Source organism: Calonectris borealis, chromosome 11, assembly GCF_964195595.1.
Source record: "Calonectris borealis chromosome 11, bCalBor7.hap1.2, whole genome shotgun sequence".
Lineage (NCBI taxonomy): Eukaryota > Metazoa > Chordata > Aves > Procellariiformes > Procellariidae > Calonectris > Calonectris borealis.
Window position 1 is genome coordinate 21,386,867 of NC_134322.1, and position 13,619 is coordinate 21,400,485.

At 39.3% G+C, this 13,619-nt stretch overlaps 1 protein-coding gene across 10 annotated transcripts in view; it reads left to right on the forward strand.

Annotated features, from left to right (window-relative positions):
• HMG20A (high mobility group 20A) overlaps positions 1-11,624 on the forward strand; it is a 46,164-nt gene extending 34,540 nt beyond the window's left edge. For all 10 annotated transcript variants that reach the window (XM_075160458.1, XM_075160454.1, XM_075160464.1 and 7 more), the window contains 4 exons: positions 4,518-4,593; positions 5,472-5,687; positions 6,333-6,476; positions 8,827-11,624. In XM_075160458.1, coding sequence (XP_075016559.1) covers positions 4,518-4,593; positions 5,472-5,687; positions 6,333-6,469 — 429 coding nt within the window. In that variant the 3' untranslated portion in view covers positions 6,470-6,476; positions 8,827-11,624. The remainder of the gene's footprint in view (positions 1-4,517; positions 4,594-5,471; positions 5,688-6,332; positions 6,477-8,826) is intronic.
• Positions 11,625-13,619: the final 1,995 nt, after the last annotated feature.

A 13,619-nucleotide genomic window follows, 5' to 3' on the forward strand; every position in this document is an offset into this window, starting at 1 on the left:
TCTTGTCTACTTTAAGGAAATTAAGTTTCACTTCCAGGAAAATGCTTCGGTAGCATGTTTTTGATATGTCTTTTTATTAACTCTTAAAGGAAGTACTTGCAGTAAGATTAATCTTTGGAAGTACATGGTCCCCGAGATTTCCAATTCTATAGTCACTGGACCTAAGGTTGTCTTTAACTGTACAAAAACACATTACTGAAGGCTTCAAGTTCTAGGTTGACTGTGGCATTTACATAATCTTTAAATTATACAGGTGGCAAACTACAATTCAGTCTTACCTCTCATCCTTCTAACTCAAGCTATCATTGCTGAAATCTCAGGTCAGGAATGCAGTTAAAAAGGAGTCTTCCATACCCTGTGGGGCTTTTAAGCTTCATCAGATGGTTATTATGTAGTTGAGCTAGCAATGTGTTAGGCAGGCATCCTCTTCTGAAAGCCTGTGCCTTTGACTGCTTAGCATTTTTCATGTTTATATTTTAAAATTCCACATGCTTATCACCTGATCTGCTTTCACATCTTTTCTGCAAGGGAGTCAAGTATTATAATCCTGCACAGGCAAGGAACAAGCAGAAAAGGTTTAGATTGCTTTTAGAAGTATATACTCAAGTTGTTACTGGAAGTAAGACTAAAGCTTTTTGTTGTCTTGCTGCTTTCTCTTATCCACATTGACTATTATTATTGTGTTTGTGATTGGTAGGTAAGATCTGATTAAATTATTTCTTGAGAGAATATAAGAACATAAGGTCAAAGAAACCTTTCCTTCTCCCCTCGCTCCACTTAGGTGTTCATGATTTAGTTTCTGTGAATCAGTGTTGAACTAATTTTAAATATTGTATATAGATATATCCTCCAAAAAGTATTGCAATGAACAATTCAAATACTAATTATAATAAAAAATAACAAAAGGATGAGGCTTGGGAAGGTGAGAGGAAACTTTTAATAGGCAGATATAGCCATGAAAAACATGGAGACACTGTCTCAATGAGCTCATCTGTGGGCATTGAAATAGAATTTTTTTCTTCCTCCAAATCCTAGTTTCATAAATATGACATATAGCAGTGTACGCTAGAACTATTAATTGTCATCAGCAGTGACCAAACCATTGTTAATTGTTCTCCGTTGTTCTGTTATTGCTTCTTTCCTCAAGCTGTTTGATTCAGAGTAGGTCTAGCTTCATGCAGTCAGTTACACCACATCTTACTAGCAAGATTTCAAAGATTTATACACACATGTCAGGGAGATTAGGCATTGTCTGGTAGTATCTACAACCTTTGAAGATAGGGAAATGGCTCCGTAGTATGAGCACACAAGAAGAAAAACTTCTACTCTGAGAACATTTTTTTATGAAGTAGTATATTTATTATATCTGTTCCTTATATTGTCTGCACCTGGCCATACAAGGAAGGATGAGCTTAGTGCACATTAATGTTGAGATCCTAGATTTTGGGGTGAAATTAATTCCTAGCCATCTAGGGAGTGTTCAGACAAAATGAATGCATTATGCACACTTCTGTATGTAACTTCTCATTTCTAAATACATACTCTTGAGACTTTTTCCATATAGTAGCAAGTATCAAAATTTCAGTGAAGAGTACGTGTGATTATGAACCCCTAGCGACACCCTACTGTGTCTCACAGAGCTGGGAAGGTTTGTTTCCCCCCCATCTAGCCCCACCTGTTTCTAGTGCATCTTCACTTGATTCAGGCCAAGTGAGCTTTGAGTTCTCACTCAGCAAATACAGAGCTTCCCAGCTGTAATTCTACCAGACAATAAAACTCAGCTTATCTACCTGGACTTGTGCAACGCATTTGACACTGTCCTGCACAACATCCTTGTCTCTAAATTGGAGAGACGTGGATTTGACGGATGGACCACTCAGTGGATAAGGAATTGGCTGGATGGTTGCACTCAAAGAGTTGTGGTCAACGGCTCGATGTCCAAGTGGAGACCAGTGACAAGTGGTGTTCCTCAGGGGTTGGTATTGGGACGTCTTTGTTGGCAACGTGGACAGTTGGATTGAGTGCACCCCTCAGCAGGTTTGCCGACGACACCAAGCTGTGTGGTGCGGTCGACATGCTGGAGAGAAGGGATGCTATCCAGAGGGATCTTGACAGGCTTGAGAGATGGGCCTGTGTGAACCTCATGAAGTTCAACAAGTCCAAGTGCAAGGTCTTGCACGCGGGTCGGGGCAATCCCAAGCACAAATACAGGCTGGGCGGAGGATGGATTGAGAGCAGCCCTGAGGAGAAGGACTTGGGGGTGTTGGTTGTTGAGAAGGTCAACATGACCCGGCAATATGCACTTGTAGCCCAGAAAGCCAACCGTATCCTGGGCTGCATCAAAAGAAGCATGACCAGCAGGTCGAGGGAGGCGATTTTCCCCCTTTACTCTTGTGAGACCTCACCTGGGGTACTGCGTTCAACTCGGGGGACCTCAACATAAGGAGGACATGGACCTGTTGGAGTGAGTCCAGAGGAGGGCCACGAAGATAATGAGAGGGCTGGAGCACCTCCTATGAAGACAGGCTGAGAGAGGTGGGGTTGTTCAGCCTGGAGAAGAGAAGGCTCCAGGGAGACATTATAGCAGCCTTCCAGTACCTGCAGGGGGCCTACAAGAAAGCTGGAGAGGGACTTTTTACAAGGGCATGTAGTGATAGGAAAGGGGTAGTGGCTTTAAGCTGAAAGAGGGTAGATTTATATTAGATATAAGGAAAAAATTCTTCATGTGTGGGTGGTGAGGCACTGAAACAGGTTGCCCAGAGAAGTTGTGAATGCCCCACCTCTGGAAGTGTTCAAGGCCAGGTTGGATGGGGTTTTGAGCAACCTGGTCTAGTGGAAGGTGTCCCTGCCCATGGCAGGGGGTTGGAACTAGATGATCTTTAAGATCCCTTCTAACCCAAACCATTCCATGATTCTATGTTCTTTTACTTTAAAAACAATCAATTGACAGTCTCATCAGGTAAAGACAGAGTATCAAGTTCCATCTTGTCTTGCCTATCTTGGTTGACTGCCAAATGGCATTCAGCTCACCCCATCTAGCCCCTTTACGTGGCAGACACCTGTATGATACTCTGAGCTCAGGTGCCAGAATTCCCTTATCAGCTGTTAAACATTTAGGTTTTCTGCTGGGCACCAAATCATGTTTGACACTACATAATTTTGGAGAATGAGTTCGTGGTATATTATCAACTGTGCTGTTTGAGAGGTCTGAAAAGCTTTTGTTCTCCACAGACATTCGCTCATGCTTAACTTTGTTTCTATATTAAGTAACAGGTTGATTGTAGTTGCTGCAGTTTATCAAACCAGATTTGCATTGACTTTGTCAATCGCAATGCAGGCTTTAAAGCAAGCATTAATTCCCGTTGATTTTGACATGCAGAAATGGTGACTGAAGTATACTATGGTAGTTTTTTTCCTTGAGTCAAATTAAGTTTTTTTTTTAAAGAAAGCCTATCATAGTCACAAACCATAAATAGACATCAAATCTTCTGCAACTGAAATGCTCTCTTAAGATTTTAATAGCCTCAAGTTCACATAGTTGAATTCACCAACTTTGTCAGAAATTAGGTGAAGAGATCTGAAAGTTGGGAGGAAACCCTTGACTACAGCCTTTATCCTAAGATGACAAACTTCTCTTGTGTCTTAAAGTGAAAAATTTTGCAGTGTTTGGTTTTGCAGTATGTAGGAGACAACAGTCCAGTTCCTTGAAGCCATCACATTAATGCATACCTGCCATAGCCAAGGTGAACGATTGCTTTATAACAGCAAAATATGCCTATACATATTCACCTTTAGCCTTCCAAGATACTACATACTCTGTAAGCAGGTTTTCCCCATAGACTCTTACAAATCGTGTTTATACACTTTCTTTTCAACCGTGGCAGCATCCATCTGAATGTTTCAAAAGAGATGTGGCTTGCTTAGAGCACTGTGCAGCTCCCATCTCTTTGGGAGCCAAAATGCACATCTCTTCCAGTTTGGAACAGACATGTGGAATTGGTACACTGTGGAAAAGTTGCTTATTTTTCCTTTAGCTGTTCTTTTTCCTGGCTGTTTTCTTTTTCGCTTTGGTAGTGAACGACAAAGAACGATGAAACTCATTGTGCGTTTTGCTCGCTTTATCTCCTGTTTGTTGATGTTCCTGTATAGACTATTTCAGAATGTGTCAGTTGGTTGATGGTGGAATGCTTTCCAGTGAAAACATAAATGAATTCAGATGGTTTTAAAAATGAATGGTTCTGATGTGTAATGTCATTAGAGCGAAAGGGTATATTTTAGTATGTTATACAATATTTCTTGATAATGGCATTTGGCCTTTATTAAACCTAGAGTCTTAAAAAGCCAAGATCTTCCCTTTGACCTTTCTTGGTAGGAGCTGGAAGTGTCTTCCATCCATCCAGCTCTTTATCTGCCTCAGTTTTTGGTCTCCCTTCTCTTTCTATTTTCTTGACCAAAACAATTTCATGAATTCCTGAAAACGAACAATATTTAGCTATGTATTACTCTGTCTTTTGTAGAAAGAAGCAGATACAAAGGAGAGATCTGTTTTTGATATTCCAATTTTCACAGAAGAGTTCCTGAATCATAGTAAAGGTAAGTTAAACTTTTGCACGGCTCCTTCTTTGCTGTTCCAGTGTTTTTGCCAGGTGCTATCCAGCTGAAGAGTCCTTGCATTCTCTTATCTCAGCTCAAGTAACGACTTGGGTATAATTGATCGTTGTTTCTGATGTTACCTTACCTCTGTGCGAACACAGTGGCTGCAACAGCAGTTTTTCCTGGCTTTGTCTTCCAAAACTATTCTTTTTTGATAATCTTTCTGATGTTTAAGCTCTACTTGCTGTTATTCCAGCCAGTCCAAACTGGATCTGCTGTTCTATAGGATTAAGAAATACCTAAGATATAGCATGACGATGACTCAGCTAGTTAGCAGTATTTTTTTTTTCCCCCTGGATATGTGGAAGATTCCACTGATATATTTTCTGTTACCCTACTTGGTTTTCATAGCTGCATGTCCCAAGAGTTAAGGGGTTTTTGCTAGATTTCCTGGAGACTTTCTTGACTGAACAGACTTCAGATTCAGATACTTTTCCTGATGATCAATAGAAATGTATTTTTGTAACTGGTATCTTGTCTGTAGGCCTCTTAGCACTGCTGCTAAGCTATGTCGTACTTGAATGCATTTGAAATCAGTCTTGCAGTCTTCCTTCCTAATCAATTCCCCTATTCACTTCCATTCTGATGCTTTGAATGTCTTCTAATTTGTCTATCTCTCTAGAAATTAAGCCTATTTAAGTACTACTGTAGGCCCTATCAGTGCTCCATGATATGATGCTTTTTCGTCTATAAACCAAAACTGCATCATTTGTAATCATCAGTTGAGCACTCTAGAACATTCTGCTTCATTGCCTACTAATCATAGATATGGTTTTCTATAGTTTTTTGACTACATGGGTGTGGGTTGATATTCATAGCACGTGAAGCTGAGCTGCGGCAGCTGCGTAAATCCAACATGGAGTTTGAGGAGAGGAATGCTGCTCTGCAAAAACATGTTGAGAGTATGCGTACTGCGGTGGAGAAATTGGAGGTGGATGTTATACAAGAGCGGAGCCGCAACACAGTGCTGCAACAGCATCTGGAGACCCTACGCCAAGCACTCACAACCAGCTTTGCTGGAGTCCCGCTACCAGGTAAGACTTTTTTTTCCTTATGACTGTCTGACATGTTAAATTTAATTTCTAATGTTTATACGATGTTGTGAATTTACAACACGTGGCGTGCTGTTGTAGTTCTATGGTCTTGACTGTTTCTGAGCTTTTGTTGTATTAGATAATGAAATCTTAAAATGCATTCAGGGAAAGGTTTAATGTCAGTGCTTTATTTCAACATGGCATTTTTTTTCTTGCTACTCTTACCCTTCCTAATAAAGTGAGACACATATTCAGTCCTTGCTGTCCTTCACTTGTTTTGTGAAAATATTACTGAACAGAAAAGGCAGGACCTGCAAGTTCCTTGATTAAAAGAAAGGCTGCATCTGTATTGTCAGATGCCAGGGAATCCACTTAGATACTATGAATGCCCAGCTGAAAGACTTTGTTACAATCGACTATGAGACCCAAATCAAAGAAAACCATGCTCATTAGTCCTTATATCCTTGGAACTACTCACTTTGTGGAGTTAGGAGGACATCATTTTACACAATCTGTCACAAGAGGTGGTGCATGGCAAAATCACCTTGCATGTTGGCACAAATTGCCCTTAGCATAGTCTTAACTTTCTGGAATTGCTGCGGTCATCTAAATATTCTGTGGCACATTTTACTATGTTAACTATAGGTAGCGGGGAAACGCCCACAATGGAAACTATTGATTCCTACATGAATAGGCTGCACAGTATTATCATGGCTAACCCACAGGAGAACGAGAACCTCATAGCCACAGTCCGAGATGTGGTAAACAGACTTGAACGCTAATGACTGGGTAAGTGCTCACTTAGGCTGCTTTTGTTTGGCATCTACTTTGTACCTCTAGCACTGATTCTTGTGCTGATCACTATATTGTGTAATCAAGAAGTTTTCTTTTCAAAGCCACAGGAGCAGGTTGACTTAATGAAAGTCAAATGGGGTTGAAAATATCCAACAGCATTAAAGGGTTCTGAAATTCCCCTTAGCTCCAAGATATTTTGTATAAAGACATAAGTAGCTGCTTGTCCTATTATTCATTGTATTTGTGTAAGGTGAATAAGAATAGTGACAGATCGGTGTAAAAAAAGAAAGAAAAAGTATTTACATTTTAGTAACAGGGTGACTAGTTTAGAAGAAGGTTCCTTTCTTGAGTGAAGTGAATCTGAAAAATTCTGCATTAATTGTAGAATCTGATGGTCACGGAGAAATTTTATTTGTCTCAAGAGGTTACAGGTGAACTCAACTCTGTTATGCAAATACCCTGCAACTACCTGCTCTATGGCACTGGTAGTCAAGCTTTTCTGGTTATGAAGGTTTACATGTAAATGAAGGACTGATGTGTGGTTCAGGCTATATGTAGCATTTGCTGAGACTCTAATGATCATGTGGCTTATGCATAGATTATTACTGAGCTTATGATTCTGTAGTTTTGCTTCTGTTTAACAGCTTAGAAAACTGTAATAGGGAACTGAGTAGAAAAACAAATCAACAAAGAAATACCAGTCTTTCTGCATTACTGTGCTGCTTTGCATTTCCCACACCATTTACTGCCCCACTTCCCCCATGATGCACAGCAGTAGACAGCCATTAGAAGTTTGCCTACTTGTATTTTAACTATGTACATACCTGCATTCTTTAGGCATATATTTTGTAGAGATCTACTGTACATGTCTTGAATAGTGTTTAGAAATGCAAATAGAGCTGCATTGTGCCATCTGCAAATATGAAGACAGGGCTTTTCATCCTTTCCGATACTGACCTTTTGTGATACTGTGTAGAACAGTTAATTACACATTCCCCCTTATAGTGTGGCTTAAGCTAAAAGATCATTGTCCTTCCAGAGGGTAGCCAGATGGAACGGACTATAGGTCTAAAGGATGACTGAGCTCCCAGCAGAATAAAGAAGTGCCTTTACTGCTGCTATTTATGAAGGGAACAGCTTGTCGATCCAGGTCTGGGATTTTTCAGTAGCTCATCAACCTCCTCATTTTCGTATACTGTTTTCAATTAGCCCTCAAGCTCAGAAAGAGAATCAAGGGATGGGGAGGTTTTACAGAATGTGTAAGAGGGAAAGCAGTTTCTCATCCATCAGTTATTAGAAGGGCATGCCAGGCCCTGAAACAGATGTTTGTCCTTTAAGCATCTTGCCAGAAAAATCATATCTCAAGGCTACTTAAATCTAGACTTTGGTTCTCATGTGAGGTGGATTCATATTTCCTAAATGATGGACAATTTCTGTGTTCCTAAAAATTCAAGTGTCTTTTTCTTGGATAAACTGAATTCAACTGTAATTGGTTTGGAAAAAATAATTCTTGCTGTAGAATTCTTCCTTCCACTTTATAGTTGAAAAATTCCATTCCCTTTTTCCCCCTCCCACCAATATCTTCTCTTTTTTCAGCAGCAAAACAGTGTAAGGCAATTAAAAACATGATTAATAATCACCTAGTTTCATTAGATAAAGACATGCATGTAACTGGATATAATGACCAAGTAATTCATAGGGCTATTAATTACAATATTCACTTGGCAATGACTATATTTTGTGACAAAATCTTAGAAGGAAGAAAGTTGGCCTTTATTGGATGCAAACCTAGAAAAAAGTAGAGCTTCCCTAGAAAAGAAGGAAGCTTTGGATAGAAAGGTTGAGCGGGCATCCGATAAACTGTATCAGCAAACTGTTATCATCATTGTCCCTTTGTTAACATGCATATGAAGTATATTAATTCTCCTAAATGTAATCTCTATCAACCAAATAGTCTGTTTGAGGTTGAGACACATTACAAATCAATTTCATAGAAAAATCTATTTATTATGATACTTTTGAAAACCACTGTACTTCACAGAACTGAGGTGTTTTTTGGTGGCTTAGTACATTGTATTTAGTGACTGTTATCTGTACTGCATGATAAAGAGAACTTCTTTGTGCAAACAGTATATAGGGGAGAAGAGGAAGTTTTTTGTTATTTATCACACTGTTCTTTGGATGGAAACAGGAATTCAGTTACAGTTCTGTCTCTATAGGCTTCTTTGCTATACTTCTTAATATTGTGTTTTCAGATAAATCATCCAAAAAATAATGTCACGATGCTTATTTAGTCCTGGCAGATTGTAGTCTTCTAACATTTATTTTTCTGTTTCATCTGCAGGTCTCGTGACCCAGGGATGCTTTACAAAATTTTTTTGGCCAGTGTGGAATAAGAAGCCATGAGGGAAAGACTAGGGGTGGGAGGCAGGATTGCAGGTTTGTCCTGGTACCTGCCTGTGTGGTTTGTCAGTGAGACAAACAGATCAGTGCATTAAAAGGTCTTAAGAAGCCACGGACACCACCCACTAAACATTTGGAACTGTCCTCTGTGTAAACATTTAAGAGCATGCAACTTCTGTGCAATCTTCAGTTTCTTACTAATTTTGCTGGGTGTGAGGGTGCATATGTTCTGTGGACTGGCTGATGATGGAGATGAAATCTTGCAGTTTGTGAAATGAAGTCAGCCTATGTGTTGTAGTAATAACGTGTTATATTGCCTAATGTCTTCTAGTGTCTTTTATTTTGTTTTCATGTTTATCTTGTGGGATTACCTTCCTCCACTTTAGTTTTCTTCTTTTGATCTTGTTATCTGATACTTGCAGTACTGGATAGCAGCGCTTGTGTTCTCTGCTATAACAGGCAGTCTTCCTTGGTGCACTGTCTTGTCCTACCCTGCCTGCTATGTTTATATAAGCTTTTCTTAAGCAGAATTCTGTTTTTTTTGTGTTAGCCTGCAACTTCTACAATGTGAGTTTGCTCCCTGCTAGAGACTGGCTGTGATTGATGCTTTGTGACTTGATTCTACTATGAGACAGACTTCCTCTCGCTCCGCTCTCTTCAAGCACCTCTCTTGCACGTAGCATCCTGCTTTTCTGTGAAAGTCTCCTGTTATCTCTTGAAAATGTTTGGTGGAGCATTTTACTACCGCAAAGGTCAGTGGTAATCAAGATGGAAAGTGAAACGTTAGTTCTTCTCAGCAGGGAAAATAGGAATCTCCATTTTGGACTAAAACCTCAAAGCTTGCCCTTCCTCTGGTATGTTGCTCAGTCTAATTTAACGTTACTGCCTTGCTTTTGAGAGAATGATCTCGTGGTGAGAGCGGTATTCTATAAAAAGAGAAATGGGCGGGGGGATTGCATTGAGAAGCAATATGCCTGGAAGCAGCACATGTATTTTTTGCATGAATTATTAGAGCAGAGAAGGTTATTAGCACTAGGCCACGAAGCAGCCCGCAGAATTCTACATTACAGCCCATAAGTGCTTTCGCTTTTTGTACAGTTAAAGTACAGCCTGTGGAGCCTATAGCATTCAGCATATTAAGTTCCAGTGTAACCTAAATGGCCTTTCACTTACATCAAGTAGAACTCTGCATGCTAGAGTCTGCAATCTTGCTGAGCTACACTGCACCTCCTGTCAAAGATGAAGGCACCTACTGTCTGCACTAACTTACGCAAATCATTTGCTACCCTTTGGTTCCTGTCAAATTGTTAATTCACTCTTTGGTTGAGCACTTGTTGGATATCTCTGGGCTTTATGATAATGGTTGAAATGGTCTTTCTTCCACATGACAATCTCCTTGCTCCTCCTTAAGAAATATTTAAGATTTCCCTGTTATGATTTGGAGATTGCTTTCGTTACTGGAGTGCATTGCAGTCAGCATCACTTTAATGTATCTGTAACGCAAGTATTTGAAGATTAAAAAGCAGTTTCTTCTTTTCCCACTCTGTACACATGGACTTCATGCTTGCCTGAAGCCATCTCCAGGTCAACACCTTGTATGTCAGGTCACCGCTTACTCATGGGCTTATTGCTGTAGCCAAGCAGCAAGGATTTCCCTGTAAATTCAAGTCTTCCTTCGGGGAGGAAACTCCTTTCTCTTGTCTTCGGTCTCATTTTCAAGACTTCACAAAAAGGAACCTCAATTTGCTGTATTGACCTTCATTTTCCTTAGCATGGATGAGACCAACGGATGTTGGCTTGAACTTTTTTAGTCGATTCTATAACAAATATTGTGTGGGGGGAAAAAAAATCCTACAGGTTAATAATGTCTCCAGAAGAAGCATTGATACCTTCCTCTCCTGTGTGATCTTGTTTTTTAGAATTGGTGATGTTTGACTTCTATTGAAGTGGCCAAAATGCACTGCATAGCCAAAAGTTGATTTACAAAATTCTAAAGTTCAGTCTGTGGCATCTTACCTAATATCTGGAGTTGTATCTCATAAAGATTCCAGAAATTGCTATGTAATATGATAGTAGGATGCAACTCCAGACTGTAACATAACGTACTGTAAATAAGGTATGGGTGGCTGCAGGCTGCCGCAGCTTACATAAATTCAATGCAGCTATCAGCTCGTGGCATACTGCTAATACATCATTCTGTTGAGTTGCATGCAAGTGTTATGGGATAGGTAATTTAGGGTGGTATTATTACTGGGGGCTTACAAATCTCTTGCTTTTTCCCCACAAGGAAGGGAGAGGAGGTGGTATACCCATCTTAAAGCATCTGGGGGAAGACTAAGTTCTTGCTCACCAATGATGTGACAGATGATGTTTTGTCTCATTAAGAAGCTTCTTATTTACATTGATTAACCCTATAAAAATGGATTTTTGTCTTTCCAGTGTTTTCTGAGTGTCACTTCAGTTTACATTTTTCAGTGTTGGCTGATAAAAAAAAAAAGTAAAAAATGAAGTGGGTGTCAAGGAGAAGAGCGGGATAAAATGCTTTTGTCACTTAGAGAAATGTTAAGAGAAATACGTGAAAACAGAATCCATTTGCTGGATTAATGTGTTTGGAATTGTTGAGATGCCAAGTTTTCTGTACAACGTTTTTGTAATTAAACTTTGGAGTACCTTTGTTTTTAAGAAGTTGATGTGCTTGTTTGACACTTGCTTCATTAAAATTGTTCAACATTAAATCCATTCTGATTCAATTTTAACTGCATTTTCATGAAGGAACTATTACTAGCATTGCTCTCTTGTCTGAGAGATTTTGGCAACTCCATGTTATCCTTTGAAAGGAAATAATGTGCCCCTTCCCCCTCTCCATCCTAAGTGTATCTCCCTCTGGAAAAGCTAAAGGAAGTAGTTGTTATTTATAGTGATGAAAACTTCAGAGATCTTTGGTTATAGCTAATTATTATCAGGGTCGTTCCTGTCATCTTTGTTCCCCAACTTGTGTAACTTTAAAGATGTCATGAATCTCTCTCTCTCGGCCCTTTTTTGACATCCTTGTCTTCCTTTGTCCTCCCTAATTTCCCACCACCATATTTATTTTCTCTTCCTATAAGAACCTTCTGTATCATACCTGTTGCTCCCCACTTGGTTTTCTTTTTTTTTATCATGTATCTTCCTTTCTGCTTGCTGAGTATGGAGCCAAACTGTAGCCTCGTGAAATTTGTACTTTGGGTGTAGCTCCTCTGTGGAGGAGTTTGGATGACTTCCAAACTTCTGCCTGCACTGGTGCTCTTTCTGAGGTCACGGTGCTGTAAGCAACCATGTCTTTATGTTACTTTTGTGGTCACATCTCATTATTTTGATTGCCGGATTAATGCCTGATCTTTCTGTATATCAACAGGCTTGGTTCAGATACTATCTGCTGTCTGGGACAGACCGCACATTTAGATTTACAATGCTTTGGAGATTTTGTAAAACATCAATTATGAAATGATAAAGATATAAAAAATAGAAGGAATATAGGGAAATCTCCTATAGGAGAATAGCTTTCATGTGACACTGGCTAGTCCAGAGTTGGAGAAGGTAATAGCAAAACAGGTGCACACCTGGAGGAAGAAAAACCAGAGCAAAGCAGCAATAAGTTCATTGTAAGACAAAGATCTAGTTCCTTTCTAACCTGTGGTGCTCTACATGGCATCAGGAGCAGATGGTGGTCAATCATGCTCAATTTAAGACTATGTAGTGTAGTGTAATATTTCCGGTGGTTTTTTTTTCTGTTTGTTATCCCCTGTTTACTCTGCTGGTCAATTGGACTGATGATAAATAATCATTTAAGGGAAGTTAGGGGGATTTGAGGTCTTTGGGTTCTTTTAAGACAAAGAGATCACTTTTTTTAATCTTTTGCTTCAGTTCAGTTTTATCATTCAGTCAGGAGTACACTCAGGCCTATCCTCTATTTCTACCATATAATTTTTCTGCTTGTGAACCCTGAATAGTTTTGCTGCTTCTTTCTTCCTCATTGATCATGATATTGGGGGGGGGGGGGTTAACTTTTTTAACTTTATCTTTTTTGAATATATTCATGATTTGCCATCTTAATCACAAAATCTCTGGATTTTGTATGTATTGTACCATTTTGGTATGTGGTAAAGTATCCACATCCATTATGTAATACAAGGAAGAACATTTATAATAAACTGGTTTATGGGTTATACTAATAAAACTGATTCTTATGCTGTGGGTTTTTGGGTTTTGTCATTTAATATGTAGAAACTGATGGTTTGTGTATCTGAATATATAAAAATTGGAGTTTGTGAAGGTTTGAAGCTTAAGTCTGTATTATTACTGGCATATGGAGACCTGTGCAATGCAAGTTGGTTTTGAATATTTGTAGCAAAGTAATGGCAAGCAAATGCAGCTAGGATTTTTCTAAGCACAATTTTGGAAGGCAGCAAGAAGAAAAGGTGGCTGTACAAATCGTACTAAACATGAAAACTTTAGAGTAGGAAGCCGTGCATTTTCTAACTTAGAGAAACACCTTAGAAGAGAGGTGTGATGCTGATGGCAGATATTGCTGAACTATGGCTAGTGTGCGATCTCTATTTCAAAGTTATGTTGGGAGGGAGATGGGAGAAATGATCTACTATTCTCTCATTTTCCATCTTTGACTTACATTTCACCCCAGTACGAGGACAAATGCAACACAGGTTTATTGTGTTTGTGTCTATTTGTAGCCACAAA